The sequence below is a fragment of the Triturus cristatus genome, chromosome 3_2 (assembly GCF_964204655.1).
Source record: "Triturus cristatus chromosome 3_2, aTriCri1.1, whole genome shotgun sequence".
Classification (NCBI taxonomy): Eukaryota; Metazoa; Chordata; class Amphibia; order Caudata; family Salamandridae; genus Triturus; species Triturus cristatus.
Window position 1 is genome coordinate 929,675,981 of NC_140584.1, and position 19,215 is coordinate 929,695,195.

General features: G+C 39.7%; 1 protein-coding gene across 1 annotated transcript in view; it reads right to left on the reverse strand.

Moving 5' to 3' along the window:
- RNFT1 (ring finger protein, transmembrane 1) overlaps nucleotides 1–19,215 on the reverse strand; it is a 192,284-nt gene that overhangs the window by 134,720 nt on the left and 38,349 nt on the right. Inside the window, exons 2-3 of the mRNA XM_085649415.1 lie at nucleotides 7,546–7,973; nucleotides 6,154–6,230 (exon numbers count right to left, since the gene is read on the reverse strand). Of these exons, the coding sequence (XP_085505541.1) occupies nucleotides 6,154–6,230; nucleotides 7,546–7,973 (505 nt within the window). The remainder of the gene's footprint in view (nucleotides 1–6,153; nucleotides 6,231–7,545; nucleotides 7,974–19,215) is intronic.

The window sequence follows — 19,215 nt, forward strand, 5'->3', positions numbered from 1 at the left end:
TGTTGAGTCATATTTTAAAGGAGAGTTTTCCAACGCTACTGAAAAATGATCCCTCTTTATAAAGGAATTAATGTCCAGTCAGTCTAAAAAATATGGTAATAAAGGGCAGTGGAAAAAAACCCATCATGTTCATTGGTTAAAATAACGTCTGAAAGTAATTTATTAAAAAAAGAACATAATAGAACCCTAAGATTGGTAAAGATATACCCAGGTAATCAAATTTTTAGAGAAAAATTTAAAAGGTTAAATACAGAAGTAAGGAAATTGATCTGGAAGGATAAAATGCAAGTAAAACAATTGTTATGGGTAAAGCTTTATATACCTGTAGAAGGAGTAATACAAGAGACTTCTGGATTTTAGTTAAATTGAATAGAGCTAGTAGGAAAGCTACTTCTTCAACAGTAACTGAATCTGAATGGGTTTCATTTTTAGATCTGCATTTGAATCCTATTCCAGACAAGGTTATGAACTCCACTAATTGTAGTAGAAATGGAATAGGAGGTGAAACGAATACAAATACAATAAAGATAACGGAAAACCAAGTATGCAAACTTATAAAGAAACAAAGATCCAATGGTGCACCCGGCCCAAATGGGATTCCCGCGGACCTGTATAAGAAGAAAGCATTATATTGGTCGAACTATTTAACACCAGTATTTAATCATGCTTTGCAATCAAGATCAGTCCCAGAGTCTTGGAAGGGATCTATAATATCTCCTATTTATAAAAGTGGGGATTGGTCTCTCCCAGCCAACTATAGACTAATCACGCTCCAAGATATTGAAGCTAAATTGTTTGCATCGATTTTGCTTAAGGAACTAATTGATTGGACAAATGATAAGCATTTAATTCCGCCGAACCAATCGGGTTTTGTACAAGGTCAAGGGACGGCAACGAAACATTTTAACATTGGGAATTCTAATGGAAAAATATAAAATAAAAAAACAATCACTATATTTATGTTTTGTTGATTTTAAACCTGCCTTTGACTGTGTGGATAAGCAAATTTGATGGAGGAAATTGAATCATTATGGTATTAGTCCCTGCCTTTTAAATGCAATTCAATTGTTATACACTGAAACCTGGACAAGAGTCATACTTGGGAATGGTTAAAGGCTTTCTAGGAAAATTAACACAACTCCACCGTATCTATTTAATTTATTTTTATCTGATTTCAAGCCCGCAATGAACAATGAGTTAGCAGACTCACTAAAGCTGGCAGAGAAACAAATATCGAATTTACTATATGCTGATGACGTCGTCCTGCTAAGTCAAACAAGGATAGGGTTGCAGAGATTAATAAACAAAACATTGATATATTCAACTGAGAATAAAATGACAATAAATGAAACAAAAACAAAAGTAATGGAAGTCAGCACCAAGAAACCGAAGTGCAGTAAATATAAATGCTACCTCCAAAAGTGGGAGCTAGAAAAAGTTCAATGCTATAAATATCTTGGGATACTGTTTGATGAGAATGGATCTTTTTCATACCATAAAACAGAGATGAAGAAAAGAGCCAGAAGTCTACAAGGGGCCTTTCGCTTACTTTACAGCTCCTTGGGAGGTCCAACTTATACCCCATTAATAAAAGTAATAAAAGCGAAATTGCTCCCTAGCCTTACCTATGGAAGTGAAATACTTTGTGGTTCGGATTCTACATTACTAAATAATGCTATTACAAAAACTTTTAAACACTTGTTTCAACTTCCACCAAATGTATCCGCTGCTCAAATCAGGTTGGAATTTGGCTTCTGCAACCAACAACATGCAAGAATAGGTCAGTATGTTAAGACCTGGAAACAAATCAAAACCAATATTAATAATCCAATGTGGGGCTACTGTGGCAAGAGATGCAACAGAATGAAAAATTATCTTTCTACAAATATCTGCAAAAGGCTCTTGAAGAACTGTCAATTGTTGAGATCTGGGCAATGTCCTTAACTGCACAAAGTTTTAAGAAAATAATGAATAAATCAGTAAAACACTTTATCTCTTTTGAAAGATAAAGAACTGTTTATTAAACGATCTCATGCATGGATGTTGGTGCAGGTATATACAAGTCTTAAGGTTCAACCGTATTTAGAAATACCATGGTCAGTACAAACCAAGAATATATTTATGAAAGCAAGATTTGGCAACCTACCAGGCCTAAAACATGCAATGTCTTGGTTGAGCTCACCTATGCCGACTCCCTGCAGACTATGCAAGTTATGGGATGAAAGTATTATTCATTTGGTTTGTATATGTGCAGTAATGATGGAGGGAAGAAAACGATACCTGAAAAACTGCTTCATTGACTGAGGTGTTCGAACATGTAGAAATGCTATGGTAGTTTGTTTTAGACCAACGGATATTAAAATGAACGCAATTTTTACTAAATTTCTGATACTTGCAAAAAAGAAACTGGATGCTTGTGAGCTGAGCCCAGTAATTCTGGAAGTTCAAAATAATTAGTGAAAATATTGTACCATATTAATGAATTTGCACATAAGTAATGAAATAATCATTGTCTATCCATATTAGCCTTGGAAAAATGATGGACTGATGTAATGTTTATAAATTATATTCCGGGACCTTTTGAGAAAATTAACTTGAGACTATTAGGAATTTTAGAATTATTTGTTTGTTAAATTTTAACTGGTGTGTTTTTAAAGATAGTTCTAATTGTAAGATCTTTATTAATCATGCAATAAAATGTATACTATAAACATTGGTGTCATGCAGAAAGGAATGTGTATTTTAAGGTTAAATAACCTCATGAAGTCAAGACAACCACAAATAAAATGAAAAGCAGTTTTCCCTCATCAGTTATTAGGTCTATACTAAAGACAGAAGAACAGATTTCCAAAATATTGCAATGTGACCCCAGAGTACCACCCACCACAAAACAATTATTCCCAGGTTCCCATGGGTTTAAGGGTTGCTTTTGTAGCCTATAAGCAAATTTCAATAGAAATGTACTGTCAGTAAATCTCAGTGCGCTACCACACAATGCTTTAGTTAAATTACAGAAATTGCCCGCCTCAGGTCATTTAAAGCTAGGTGAGTCGCAAATGTTTGTAGTTCTAAAAGTTGTGTTGTGGTTCTAAAAGGTTTGGGAAGCACTGATCTAGACTGGGTTAGGCTAGGGCTCTACCAGTTAGTGGCCACCTGACAGTTTGTCCTGAGTGGAAGGCCACCTGCTTTGGATACCTGGACATTGAAGTAATTCAGAATAGGAAAGCAAATAGTCACTTAATGTGAGGAAAGTGCTGAGCAGATTGAAGAGCTCAGTTGGACCACACTGCCCCTTTTGAGGAGGAAGGTCTCACTAGCTAGAATCATCTTCCTGCCATGAGCTGTCCAAGTCTTGTAGGGCTCAATGACCCCAAAGCCCCTGAAAATAGGGGGAGAAGCTAGAATAGTAAATCAAAGGGAGGGAAATACGGACTGTTTTTTATCCAGGTCCAGCATACATATCCGTTAGACTATACAAAAGTGGTATGCAGTTCCTCATATAAAAGCAGGCGTAGGTGTGTTTTTATAATGGGCTCCACATGAAGGTGTGAAGTCGCAGAAGTTTGGGAGAAGAGACTTCTCCTCTTGGAAAAAGACCCTCACACACCCAGCCAGCTAGGTGTCTTGCTTCATCATCGGGTCTGCTCCTTATCAGGGCGGCGCTGCAATCCCCGATCGGCACCCGAGATGTGGCTTTCCTGGCGGATATCTTTATTCCATATGCCGGTGGGTGAAGTGCGTGTGAAGGCCCTAAATCAGTGTAGGTGATGTTGATGTGTAGGGAAAAGGAGTTAAATAGGGGAGAAGGTCCACTCAAGAAAATTTTAATGAAATGTGGCCCCTACCCTAGTTAAAAATTAATAAGACAAAGCGCGTATCTCCTCTCTAAGGATGTGAAGTCTATGCGTGTGTCAGGAGGTCAACATGTTTCTTGCCCATAAATCTATTAGATGGCAATTCGTCAGGACCAAAGGGATCTACCTACACTTTAATGGTGGTGGTCAATAATTAAATGAAGTAGACAAGTGACCACCCTTACAGCACCCAAAAAAAGTGTGGTACCTGTAGATCTAAAAACACAACCCCATTAGGGTCAAGGATGCATGGCATCAGTACCGGCTGGTGTAGACACTCAACTGTAGAAGTCTCTTCTCCCAAACTTCTGCGACTTCACACCTTCATGTGGAGCCCATTATAAAAACACACCTACGCCTGCTTTTATATGAGGAACTGCATACCACTTTTGTAGAGAGAAGCTAGAACAGCTCTGGATTTCCTTGGTCCGAGTGGATAAGGGTAGCTGCGTGAAGCTTAAAGTTTTGAAACATCTCTGGGAGCAGGGGGAATGGGTCTGCTACACAATGAATTAGACTACATGCATCCTAACTACATCATGCATTAAAGGAGCTGGACAGTCAAAGACTGTGGGAAACCTATTGAACATACAGAAAACCTTCAAAACATGCTTATGATGGGAAGGAACGCCCAGGTATCCTTATGCAATTTGATGGGCTGGCGGGTGTGAGAGCGGGTAGTCAATGCAGTCATGAAGCAGCTTCCCATTTACTGTGGTCATGCCGAGATTGTGTGTTAGCCTATTTAAGATGGCTGAACAAAACTTGCTGATAAAAAGCTGTAATGAAGGAGAATGTGAGATCTTTATCCAAGTGATAGATTAATTCCAGTAGAGGAGATGCTGGAGCTGTAACCCCCTAATTTTTGGTAAGTCCACAATACCTCTTGCAACCAGGAAGGAAAGACCTGAAGAAGAATACACCACATACAAACGTCAGGATGCAGTGATAGAGCACACACACACGAGCGCACACACACACACACACACGAGCACACACACGAGCACACACACAATCAGTGGACAAGGACGACTGATCTCATTTCAGCAAGATCAAGCCTCTCTAAAATCCTCCAAGTCCTTGCGCCTTTTAAACTCTTCGTACTAGGTTGCAAGAGCCCAGCCCTGCTTATTAGTTGCCCTTAATCGCAGAACATGGAGAGGCATCATTTACATTCGTCTTCTTGGTTTACCAATAACAGATTTCAATCCGGCATGGGCCAAATAGGACAATGGATGTGCCTGCAGGTTATGCAACTATAACCAAGAATCATGGTTACACCTACTGTGCTGCTGTCCTGCCATGATCGAAGAAAGAGAGCCCTACTCAGGCTGATATTTCTGAGACAGGGAGTTTGTACCTGCATAGAGGCATCAGCAGTATGTTTTTCACAATCTGACGTTATCATTCAAACACGTTGCGGGAGACTTGTAAGAAGACTTAGAGACACCATACACCCCTGTCCTGTTCCGCTGCAATGCCGGCACAAAGCCTAGAAATGTATGATAAACTTCTACACAAAGAAAGCGGAAACTAAAAGACCACTATCGATCCACACACCAAGGTTCTTTACTGCCTCTTTGGGCGAGGGAGCCGGTTTTAGACTATCCGGCCAGCACTGCTCGGACCACATAACCCGGTCCTTCCCGAACAGAAGGACCTCGGACTTACTGGCATTCAACTGCAAGCAGTTTGCAGCCATCCAGTCCGCAACCTCCAGCAGGTCCTCCTTAAACTTTTCCAGGTTAACACTACATCTCTTAGAGAAGCCGATCACCAATTGGGTATCGTCAGCATACGACACCAGTGACATCCCTCTTCTTTTAGCCACCAACGCAAGGGGTTGCAAATAAATGTTAAACAGTAGGGGGCTCAGGCACCCCGAACACATTACAGATATACACAGACGGCTAGCTTACAGATCGTAACACTATACAGTGTCAACACTCTTTACTATGTCAGACAGCTCTGTACACTACTTATATAACCCTCAATGCCTTAGGGTATTTTTACAGTTCTACTCGACTGTCTGTAGCACTAATGATAAATGCATTGAAAGTAAATATAATTTGCATTTCACTCAAGAAGTTCGTTAGTCAGCAATTTAAAATGCTCCAGTCAACACTTACTGGTTATCCTATTTTTCTCCTGCAAATTCAATAGGAAAACCTAGCATCCAAATCAAACTGTTTTCCTTTTCAAAGCAGCACTTACTCTCTGAAAAACGCCATGAAAATGTGTTATTTGCATACGGAAAAGTTTTTAGTAGGCAAATCCCAACAGACATGTGCTTACTTACTCTCAGAAAAACCTGATTAACAATGCTTTTGTTTGCATACAGAAAAGTTGTTAGCAGGCCAATCCCAACAGAAATACCTATTAGAAATAAAAAAAATATATATATAAAAACACACATATTTACATCAAAGCAAAAAAATGAAACTGAAATGCAATCAACTTAAAAAGAACGTAATTTAAACAGAGCACTCAAGCTGCCCTATGCGAGTGGCTTACCAGGACTGTATTTTCTGTGGCTCCTGCTGCTGGGAGCGATGCATTATAAACTAGAAAATCAAAACTAAGTGTCAGAATAAAAACCCGGCCTGTGGGACCTCCTCGAGCCTGCCATGGGTCAATGTGAAAGTGTCAACAGGTATGGATACGTCTAGAAAGATTTATACGCATAAACGTAAAAATCCTGCCTGCAATGGGGCAGCTTGAGAACTTCAAGAGATAAGTGTAGGAGGTCTTGAAAGGTAAAAACAAACGTAACTAGGCAACAAAAAAAACAGATATACAACATCCAACACTAGGAACAGTAAAGAAATCACTACAAATAAAACATGTCTTCAGAGTATAAATCACATTCCGAAGCAGCTTAAGATAACTAAATAGGGGAAAATGAATGGCCTGAAACCCCATTTGCTGCTTACAGTACAAAAAAGCAAAATTACCAATACCGCCAACTTAAAAATAACTGGCTTACACTAGTAGAATTAAAATAACCTTCACCTTCCATGGTATACGGCTCAAACACTTGCACTACAAACTAATTTGTGACTTTCAAATGACGTTATGTAACCAGAAGCAGTAAGAAAATATGGGAAATCACAGAATGTCAGCACTTGTATTATTTCAGTAAATTTGCTATATAAACTGAGATAGAGGAGCAAGAATCTATGTGCACTGCCTCTCGTTCTATAAGCTCGTGGTAAAATCAAGAGCAAAAACCATCCAGGGAAATCCTGTACAGCACGTTAACAGATTGGTTTTTGTGCTAGATTCCATGTTTTCCACTAGGCAATGGTAAATAATGTCTTATAATGGCTTCTGCAACTCTTTTTTTACTGTAGATTATTCCCCTTGGTATACTATTACGTGGCATGCAAATTTTTCAACGTATAACATGGAGTAATATCCACATGCAACATCATATCTGGGATATAATTTGCACACATCCTGTAACCTGAACATTTGCTCAAGATTTCAAAGTTACAGTGTCAACCCTAAAACAATACTGATAATATATTTTTAAACTGAGTGATTGTTTATAAACTTTTGGACTGTGTATATTTGTTGATTTACGCAACAAGTTAGAACATTAGTGCATGAGACAAAGCACATAGTCATCTTATTTTGTGGGCGATATATTAAATAATGCTTCCCAATTGGTTGCTTAGAGAGAGTTTACCAAGCACATGCTGAAGAATAAGCTTGGCACAAAGAATCAGGATGTAGGGAAGGCTTTTCTGTAGCCACTCGAACACATAGCGGAACTCCGACATGGCACTGCTGTGCTCCCCGGATTCTGTGTCTTCTGTGTCACCAGCAGCAGAAGATGAGGCATGGGTGTGGCCATGTGTGTGGGAGTGAGCATTAGGCCTGTACCGCCTGGAACCCCGCCTCTCCCTATCCTCCCGCAATGGCACATCTAGCTGGATGTGTATGTCGCTGGCAAGGGAGGGCACTTCCAGGGGCAACCTTGGTACAGGTGGGGGTTGAGTCACTGAAGAGTTATCACCACATCCATTTGCAGAGTGATTATGGCTCTGGCTTGAGCTCGTTTGCATCATGAGCGCCTTCTGTTCATCAGATTCTGTTGCTTCACTGCTACGTAGCCTTGACGGGGGCAAACAAAAAAGGGGGAATGTTAAGGACTTTCAATACATACACAACAGATCTTTAGCTGTGAAAAATGTATCATTAAAGATCCCACACCATTTAAAGTGGTAATCAAAAGCTAACTAACTTTCTCAAGAACACGCTTGCCAAGGACAAACCTAAATAACTTAAAATTACAAACTATAACCCATATTACCAGATTGCATTAGAAATGAAAAACAACAGTAGGAAGGAAGGCAATTCTTTGGTTACTAAGATAATACTATTTCATTTGTTTGATTCTTTTGTTTTTACTCGTGAGACATGCCAATGAAGAGCAAGGTGATCGAGATGTTGCATCCTCCCCCCCTGATGCATACACAATCATGATGAATGTGTACACATGCATATGAGTATATGCCACAAAACAAGGACTGCATGGGCTGCCTGAGCAATGGTCATTCTGCTAATGCACCCTACAAAGTTCTTGCAAAGCCACAAAAGAGAGGTGAAATTGAATATCAAGAAAGGAGGGGATAGGGGTAATTTGATGGATTAACAATTAATCATAGTTTTAAAGGTTTGTTGAAGCGGGCAGATTATATTTCATTTTGATAACCTTGCAGGGCAATGATAAGTAAAACGTGCATGCCTACAAAGCAGTAAAGCATGGTTTTAACTTTTTTTTTTTTTTTTTTTAATCACCTAGCAGACTTGATGGTGTAAATGGAGAAGAAAAACTACAATATTTACACAGTAAACAATAGCCCTACTTTGTTTATCTCCTCCAACTACTGATATTCTCCATAAGCAAAGACAATAAAAAAAAAAAAATAGAACTCGACTGGTGGATGTGGACACGGTGTTTGCCAAAAGATGAACAGCTAATCATCAGGTGAGTCCCGGGACCTGAAAGATGTGCTGTGGAAAAGAGAATTGGTGGGATGCATGATAGCAGATGAAATAAATATGAAAATCACGATTAAAGATGAAAAATGAATGGAGGACCTTGCAGGCTGGGGAGAAATCATGACAAAAAGAATAGACCACCAAACAATAGGCCACTTTAAAAATAACACAATACATACAATAAGAAGGAATTCAAAGCCATCACTAGATAAAAACCTAAGTCACCAAGTTATTTTATTGTAAAACAATATTATTTTATTGTAAAACATAAAGGAAAAGATCAAGACCAAAGGAATACACAGCATGAATAAAAATAATAGAAAATGACGTGTTGCGGGGGACAGGCAAGATGGCGTCTGGTTAGCGGCGGGCAAAAGATCGCTCCCTATCCCGCCAGACATAATACTTTAATATTCACCCCCCACGTACCTTTATGGAATCGTTTGTTGGTGTCAGCGCGGATCTTCGAGTGCTGGTTAAGAGCCTAAAAGCGGCGATTCTGCTTGGCGCCACGAAGCTGGTGGGTGAGCTTTGGACACTGCGGCGATCCCGGCAGTGGCAATTCCGTGTGTGGCCATTGAACGCAGCGGTGCTTCCCGGCTGTGAGTTCAGCGAGGCTAACGGAGATTACAGAGCTGAATATCGCATGCTGATAAATGGAGCTTGGAAAAAAAGACCCGAAGAGAAAGCCAGCTCTATAGAAGTGAGTAGCGCAAGCTGGGTACATTGTGAGGTTTTGTCCAAACTAAGGATAGCGATGGCTCCTAAATCCACGAGGACTGGTAAGGGGAAAACCCCCGAGACAGAACTGCAAGCCGCAGTGTCAATGCCTGTAGTAGTAAAGCCCTCAGCAAGGCAGACGACCCAGATTAAGGCAAACTCAAAAAATATGGGGAAAGACACAGGGAAAGCCACCATCCCAGGAGAAAGAGGGGGGGGCAACTGTGTTCAGAAACTGGACGAGGTAGTGCGGAGCTGCAATAGGACTGGGAAGAACTCGGCAACGACAAATAGCGGCAGTTTAAAAAATATTGCGAATTTCTTTCCCCCAGCTGTGGTGTCTAACCCTAAGGAAAACGAAAAGACAAGGAGCAAGCCAATATGTGAGACCAATACTTGTAATCTTAGGGGAGAAGGAGTCACTTTAGAACATGCTTCACCCCTGACAACTACCGATGTACAATGGGGAGAAATAATGGAAACCAGAGAAAAATTAGGCCAGTCAAAACTTGCGCCAGATTGTCAGGGAAGCATCCCGCCGGCCACTTCCCAAGGAGCAATAGAAGGATGTGCAGATGAAAATATTACACCACAGAGCCAGTGCACTAGGCTGATCCAGATGGTGGAAGCGATCAACTTACCCTCGCAAGCAACGAACAGATTGGCTCAAGAGGCTTCAGCTAGTAGCAGTCTAGGTGGCCTAGAGGAAACACAGGATAACATTGATAATTTTTTTACAGTGACACTGAGGGAGATAATGTACTGAATTGGGACTATTCATCTACTGGGGTAGCTTACCCTGAATACCCTCCACAGGGGGGCGCAACTCCAGAAAATCCTTCATTACAGCTGATATTAGACTCTATCAAGCAAGTACAAAATGACATAAAGACGGAGGGGAAGAAGAGTCGATTGGTGACTAAAAATCTACAGGGTGCTAATAAGAAAGTAGCAAAGATTTGTACAGACACAAATGCTAGGGTAACACAGCTAGAAGAGCGCCTTAGTCTTGCAGAGGATTGTCAAACCAAAAATTCAAGAAAAATAGAGGGGTTTGAGAAACAGTATATTTATGTTCAGTGGAAGTTGGAAGATTTAGAAAATTGCCAGCGGAGAAATAATCTCAGAATTATAGGTATTGACGAAGGTATTGAGGGAGATAATATCCAATCCTATGTGTTAAAACTTATGAAAGGGGATATTCCCTGAATTAAATCTTTGGGATTGGGAGAAAGAACTACAAAGGGTACATCGTTTCCCAATAGTCAGCAGAACGAAACAGTCGAAGCCCCAAGATGGTATTAAGAGACCCAGAGCAATTTTGGTGTATTTTGGCAGCTTTTTGTTAAGGGAAGAGGTCTATTCGAGAGCCCGCCCTAATGCCAAACGATCATTTGAGTCACAGTCGTTCTTCACCACACCAGATTATTGCCATATCACAGTTGAGAGGCGGTGGAGACTGAGGGAATTGATTGCAACATGTCAACAACAGGGCCTGCAAGCTTTCTTAATGAATCCAGCCAAATTAAAAATAATATACCAAAATAACGCTAGAGTTTTCACTTCCGATATACAAGCAAGGGCTTATATAGATTCTTTAAAAACCGGTGCAGCTGTATCTCCCGTTAAGTGAAGCTAGATGGCCCTTTTTCTGTAAAATAGCTCGTTTAATAGGGTCATCTGATAGGAGTAAAGCTAACTAAGATTGTACTAGAATTGGAATGAGGGAGAGGATGTGAGACATAGGGTGAGCAGAAGGGGAAGTGGGGGTGATGGGGGAAAAACAAAAAATAAACGGGATAGGGAGGCTGATGATCAGACTCCATCACAGAGATGCATAGTCTACTTGCCTCATCGGGAGGAGGGGGAGGGGGTGGGCTCAGGGAGGGGCTAGGGGGGGAGAGAAGGGGGGGGAACCGGGGGGAAAAAGAATCTTCATCAAAGAATATGAAAACTGGACATCGCTTGTTTAAGAGGAAAAGCAGTAGAACTAAACAAAAAAGAAAAATATGCGGATAGTCCCTATTAATATCTGTGGCTTAAACAACGCTAAGAAACGCAGAGAACTGAAAGAATATTTAAAAGTCATACAAGCAGATATTTTATGCCTGCAGGAAACGCATGTAGAATTTTCACAAAAACATCTGTTGGATCAATTGGGATACCAGGTACTAACGTGTACAAAGCAAGGGACTAGAACCCGTGGGGTGGCGATTTTAACACGTACAAGGGCAATTTCACTAATTAGACAGCAGGCCGATAAATATGGTCGCTGGGCTCTGGCAGAATGTCAATTACCGGGATGTAAATTTACGTTCTGTTCCGTTTATGGACCAACAGAAGATGACCCCGAGATGATACATTATATTAACTCTCAGCTAGCTAGTTGGCCCCTCCCAATAATATTGTGTGGGGACCTGAATATTAATGGATTAAATGGACTATGGCTAACTGATCCTGTTAAATTCATTGGAAGAAAGAGAAAAAGTCATAAAGCTCTGGTACAACTAATGTTGGATAATGGACTTGTTGATAGATGGGAACAGGATAATCCTTTGGGTGGAGGTAGTACTTATTACTCAGCTCCACATAAAATGGTTGCCAGGCTTGATTACTTTTTAATCTCACCCTCACTAATCTCGATGACAAAAATATCTAGATTACCAAGGGTGATATCAGACCACAACCCCCTGACCCTCGATATTTTAGGGTTCAACCTCCAAATGGAAAAAAGAACTTGGACCTTCGAGAGGGCATTATTATTAGATGCCAGATATATTAAACATATGGAAGGATGGCTCAAGGAGTTTCTGGAAGTAAACAAGGGATCTGCTTCATTAGCTGTGGTCTGGGATGCTATGAATGCGGGCATCAGGGGAGAGACTATTAGCTATTCCATCAAGCGCAATAGAACTGAAAGGGAAGAATTTAATGGAAAGATCAAGGCTGTCGCTGACATAGAAGAAGAATTAACTAATGCAATTAGCACTAACAATCAATTGGGAATGATAGAACAGAGACTATCTTTAGCTAAGGCGGCTGTTGGTGAGATTTTTGCATCACGAGCCTCGGGGAAGTATCTTGCCTGGAGGCAAGATCAATACGAGTTTAGCGAACAAATTGGACGATTGCTGGCAATTAGAACCCGACAAGCGACCACGAAGGGAGATATTAAAAAGCTAATCTCAGGCACAGGAGTTATCGCTGTAACGCCTAAAGACATATGTACTATTTTTCACGATTTTTATCAAACAGTATATTCTGTAGAATCTAGACCCGACAGTATCGATATAGAGCGCTATATAGAGACATCCCTAGTAGAGAGACTTGTGCAAACGGACCAAAATGAACTGGAACTATGCTTTACGTCTGAAGAAATACAAACTGCGGTTAAAAATCTCCCTGCTGGGAAAGCAGTAGGACCGGACTTAATCCCACTTGAGTTTTATAGAACTTTTTATCATATTCTAGAGGCAGATATCTTTAGCTTAATGACATCAGTACAAGGTGGGGGGGGTTTAACCAAGTTCTTGGGGTGAGGCAACAATGGTAGTCTTTCTTAAGAAAAATAAACCCCCTGAAAATCCTGGGTCTTACAGACCAATAAGTCTTTTGAATAGTGATTCCAAAATCTATTCTAAGATATTAGCGAACCGATTGAGCAAGGTTATTGGCAAGATTGTTTCTCCGAGACAATATGGGTTCATACCCGGGAGGGGGACGGTGGAGCATATAAGGAGGGTCTGTACACTGTTTGACGGCACGACATCCTCACGAGACCCTATGGCTTTGATTCTACTTGATGCTGAGAAAGCATTTGATAGAGTCTTGTGGGGTTTTCTATGGATAGCTTTACAGAAAGCTAATATTGGGAGCGGCTGTATAGAGGCCCTAAAAGCCTTGTATAGAAAACCCACGATTAAACTTAGAATTATGGGAGAACAGAGTGAAGTGATTAACATCAAGCGCGGGACCAGACAGGTGTGTCCCTGCTCCCCTTTACTATTCGCCATCTATATTGATTCATTTATCAGGGGAATTGAACAAAACAGAAGAATTCTTCCAGTAATTTTAAATGGATTTGCTACTAAAATACTGGGCTATGCGGACGACTTAGCTATACCTACTTCTGACCCCATTAAAACTATGGTCGAAATAGAGAGCGAAGCCAAACTTTTGGGGTTTTTGTCAGGGTATAAATTAAACGGTGGGACAACCCAGATTGTTATAAATAAATACACGGATATAGTTGACAGCAGAGTAACAGAGGGTGCAAGCTATCTTGGCATTACCATAACAGAAGAAGTATCGAAGATAGTTGAAAAAAATCTAAGACCAGTGATTAAGACAGCCAAAGAAAATCTAGACAGAATGAATAATTTATATTTAACGACAATCGGTCGGTCCAACGTAATAAAAATGCTATTCCTGCCAAAAGTGCTGTACTTATTCCGCTGCATTCCTTTAATATTTAGTAATAACTGGTTTAAAGAACTTGACAGCATTACCAACCGTTTTATATGGGCAAAAGGCAAAACTCGGAGAGCTATAAAATTCCTTTCATTATCTAGAGAACGGGGAGGACTGACAACCCCGGATTTTAAGGTATACTATTTGGCCGCTGTATTGCAGTTCATTAGGGGATTGCTGGGAGGGAACATTAAAGATAGGTGGGAAAACAATGAGAATATACCAGATATATACGAGTTATTAGTTGAAGGCTCTAAAGACATGCTAATGTGTTACGACCCAAATTACTTTAAAAAAAACAAGATTTAAAACACTGGGCGGAGCAGGGCTAGTGTGGTCTATGGTTCGGAAGAAGATTAATCTGGGAAGAATTAATCGTTACACACCTCTGTATAAGAACTCGACTCTACCAGAAGTGTTTCATGACTCAGTAATGAAACGCTGGGACAGTCTAGGGGTCAAAACTATCGGAGATTTAATTGACAGCACAGGCATAATGGCCTTTGACAAAATACAACAATTATATAATATAGAGAGTAAAGATTTCTTCAAATATTTACAGGTCAGATCTGTACTATCCAAAAAACAAGCGGGAAATATGCATTTAAAGAGAGGAAATAATGGAGTTGCTGAGAAACGAAGAGGGCTGTACAATAACACAGTTATATGAAGTAATATGTCAGTATAAACACGATGATCGAACAAAGGTATTCGATAAATGGAGTACAAAGTTAAATCTAACGAAGAAGGAACCAGAAAGATCGTTAAAATTAGCGAATACAGTATTAAGAGTAACAAATCTTCAAACCCAACACTATAAGACCTTTTATGAACTGTATCATTCCCCCCACAGGATAGCTCAGTGGGGTGGAAGAAGCGGGACAACTTGCCCGAGATGTCAGAGCACTCAGGCAGATACAATACATATGTTTGCCACTTGTCCCAAATTAGATCTTTTTAAACAATCTAAGGAACAGTTTATGGACAGAGCCCTCGGGATCTCCATTAACTTGACAAACGAGGTTATGGTTTTAGGGGTGGTAAGAGAAGGCACCGAGATTGCCTCGCCAGAGTTTATATTTTTGGCGATAACCTTAAGTCGGCTGTGTATAGCATCTTTATGGAAAGATCCGCACCCGCCTGTGTTTCAACAATGGCTATCGCAGCTACTTGCCACATACACTCTGGAGAGGGCACTTTATGATAAAAAGGGAGGAAAGCTAAAGCAATTGGGAAAAATAATCTGGGCACCAATAACCGAATGGAAGCTTAGAATTGAGGGATAAAAAGATTTGTAAAGACAGACTGATTCATTAGCCGAACTCACATGATGCATTTTCCGTTTTATATTCTCTATGTATTTCTGTATCAATCTTTTTTTTACGACTTATGTGGCTATACCTTCTTCTGTATTTTTTTTTTCTTGTCTGTTTGTTGTCCGTTTAGGACATTTGTACGAATCAGTGATGTATCCTTGATGAAGATTCAAATAATAAAAAAAAAATTAAAAAATCCATAAAAAAAAAAAAAAGAAAATGACGTGTTGCCAGATGCTATTGACTGTATTCTCTTATTATGGAATGTGGACCTAAAAATATGTAGTAAGATAAATGACATTCTGTAAGTTGCTATAAAAAAAAAATAATAATTATATAAGTGATATATACATATATATATATAGATTAAGATTAAAGTTCTTGAACAGTAATTATGGAAATGAGAGTATATATGAAGTATCCAGCATAATGATGGTCTGAACGCTATCAAGTTCTACTTAGGAAGCAGACTGCTAAAATTGTGGTCGCACACACAGATGTTAGTATCAACGATATCTGCATGTCTTAAGAACAACTATTTTCTATTTAATGGGGAACTGTTTCATCGAACATGTGGTACAGCGATGGGCACCTGCTTTGCCCCCAGCTATGCGAATCTGCATATGGGCTGGTGGGAGGAGCAGGTGGTCCAGACACTGTATCCAGAGGAGTGGCAAAAGCATATAATGCGCTGGAGTCGATTTATCGATGATGTATTCATCGTTTGGAAAGGCTCAGAAAATCAAGCAAAAGTATTTATAGCAAAACTCCTGATCAACAATCTCAATCTCAGATTCACTAGCACCATCAGTGCAACATGTGTACATTTCCTTGATCTTCATGTACATATAAAAGATGGGAAACATGAAACAAGACTATCTAATGCCCACACCGGGTAACTAGTTGCTCCAGGCAGCAAGTTTCCATCCAAGAAACTTAATAAAAACTATCCCCTATGGGGAATGCTTACGAACTATGAGAAAATGCAGCAATCAAGAAGAACTTGATAAGGAGCTTGGTTGCCTGAAGACACGTTTCAAAGCAAGGGGCTATACAGACTAATGCGTTAATACAGCCATGAACAAGGCGAACAAAAAAACAAGGGAAGAAATTCTTTTTAACAAAAGTAGAACAAAATAAAAGGTGGAAAAAGACAATAAAAACCAATGTAGGATGATGACTGCATATAACAAACAAGAAAGTAAGTTGAGAAACATCCTATACATCCGTTACAAACATTGGCATGTCATATGCAATGATCCTGTCCTAGGTAAATTAGAGCAGCGTAGACCTCAAACAACATTTAGAAGAGCCAAATCCCTGAAGCAAGCACTTGTCAGTAATACGATAGCTCCATCAAAAGCAAAAAGCACAGCCAAGTCATGGCTGAGTAGAAAAGATGGTTTTATAAAAATGTTCAAAATGCAAAGCTTGCTCTCATGGAAAAAACACTTCATGTAAAACAGACTATGCTGTCTACGTACTTCAGTGCCCTTGCGGGCTGAGGTATGTGGGCAGCACAATTCTGCCAGTGCATAAGATAGTTCTACAGCACTTACGAGCCAAAGAATGGCACTAAAACGTATCCTGTAGCACGCCATTTTGAGCAACATCACATCAAAAATGTTCAAGACCTATTGTACTTTGTAATTGATGCTATTCCGCCCAGCATACGGGGCAGTAATCGGGAGAATAATTAATAAGGTTAGAGTCTTGCTATATTATAGAGCTTGACACAAAGACCCCAGGAGGACTAAATATGGAAGAAGATTTCCATACGCATCTATGAAAAGTGATATAGTAACCGGTCTTGCAATCTTGGGTTTTTAACTGGTTTTAATTGGTTGAGGTATTTGTTTTATTCAGTGCACTTTGTATTCCAGAAGACAGCTTTTATTAGGATGACAAATGTTTGCTGTCAAACATGCAGAGTAGGGGAGGAAGAGGTGACTCTTAATAGTCAAATATATATGCAAGCCTAAAAATTTAGATCATATGCCCACTAAGGCGGAATTACAGACCAGTAACAACGACAATGATAATACAAGTCGCTGTGTCCACTCACACGATATCAGATTTTGAGAGGCAATCCTCAAGATTGTTCAGAGTGTGTAACCTTAAGTATATATGAAGGATTTGCATGTTAACAAAATAAGTAATGGTATGAAATTGAACTGTAAATCACCAGTCTGTTTTCATGTATTTACAATAATGTTTTTAGTAGGTGTCACGCAACGCGTAAAGTTGGTTATAAATCACGTTATAGGCCCACTCGGGCTGGATGAAAGTTCAACAAAATGGCAATGATATTTTAAGCCTTTGTGCTCACAGGTGTTAAATCTGGGATATTATAATTAAGAATGTCCTGGTCTGTACACCTTAACTATTCAGTATGTAATTGTCATATAACAGCAAATCTAGCAATGTGATGAAATGCACTTGTAAACTACCAGTCTGTCTTCACGTACTTTTTTTTTTTTAGTAGTTCTCACTTGACTTAACACGCAAGGGTGTTTAAATATGGTTGAAAACGTTATCAAATCGTTATCAATCGTTGGTGAGCAAGCCTGCTGTGCAGGCAAACGTGTCAGAATAAATGAAAAGTAGGCTTAAGACACGGCGTCGTCATCCTTTCGTTGCTGAGGGGAGTTGGAGATTGTGTCTGGACTGTACTTGGGTGGACGGCGCGCTCTATGATCTGGAGCAGCGGCGGATATATATATATATATATACACATATACATACACACATTAAAAGCACAAACAGATCAAAAGGATAGTCTGTTTTTTATATTCATTGTCACTTTAATCACTGTGTCACTTTAAAAATGTGGAAAAAACTGAGAGCATGTCATGTGATCAAGGGCTCCGGGTAGCCCGAAACACGTCATGGTGGCGAGAAGCAAGAAATAACACAATTGCAGCACGTATTAAGTGGAGTTCGTTCCATTTTCTTTCCTCTAACATATGTTAAAGGCTATCCTCGCCGAGGAGTGAGTATAACGTGATTTAAAATTCCCAATTTATCACGGTACTAGTGGTTATCAATCAACATAAAGATATAACCAGATGATACTTATAAAGTGCAGGTGCATGTACAATTGACCCGAATCAAGGCTACAATATTGTTACAATTATGCTAAAATCATTCTTTGGATGTCAGTAAAATACATTCTGCTAGGCTGGCTCTACCCGGACTGCATTAGGTCAAAAATTCATAATCTATGATACAAGTTAAAATTTCAGATCTAAATATAAAGTTAAAATTTTAGCCTTCTCATTTTCCTTACATAGCAGGAAGCCAGTAAAAATCAGCTGACGCCAAATACAATGAGTTGTGAGCCATTTAATTTTAATATGCTCAACATCTCCTTGTATTTCCTGATGTTCAAGCGTCTGCCCAGCGGCTTTATCCAGTTTCTTCAGGGGATTACATATGCTGGGCAGAAAAATAGAACATGAGCGAGATCTTCCTTTGCACCCATTTGGGATGAATTGCACTTAGAAGGCCCATTTGACTGGGAAGGCATTTATCTGAAGTATTTCATATCTAAATTTCAGATATAATGTCTTTGCTATTTGAGGTTCAAATGCATCCAGAAATGGCTCGAAACTTGGGGTAGCTTTAAACGTTAGAAAAAGCCTCCCTATAGAACTACTTAAAGTGACATCGTGCCAAATAAAGTTCCAATAGATGCGCTTGATCTCGACTCAGGCATCGGCATACTAGGGTTTGTCCAGAATCTACTCAGACCCAAGTTGGGGCGCCATTTTCGGATGTGAACAAACCAGGGGAAGGTGACATGGACATCTAATTCTAATAACTCACTCTAAGTTTGCCTGTGG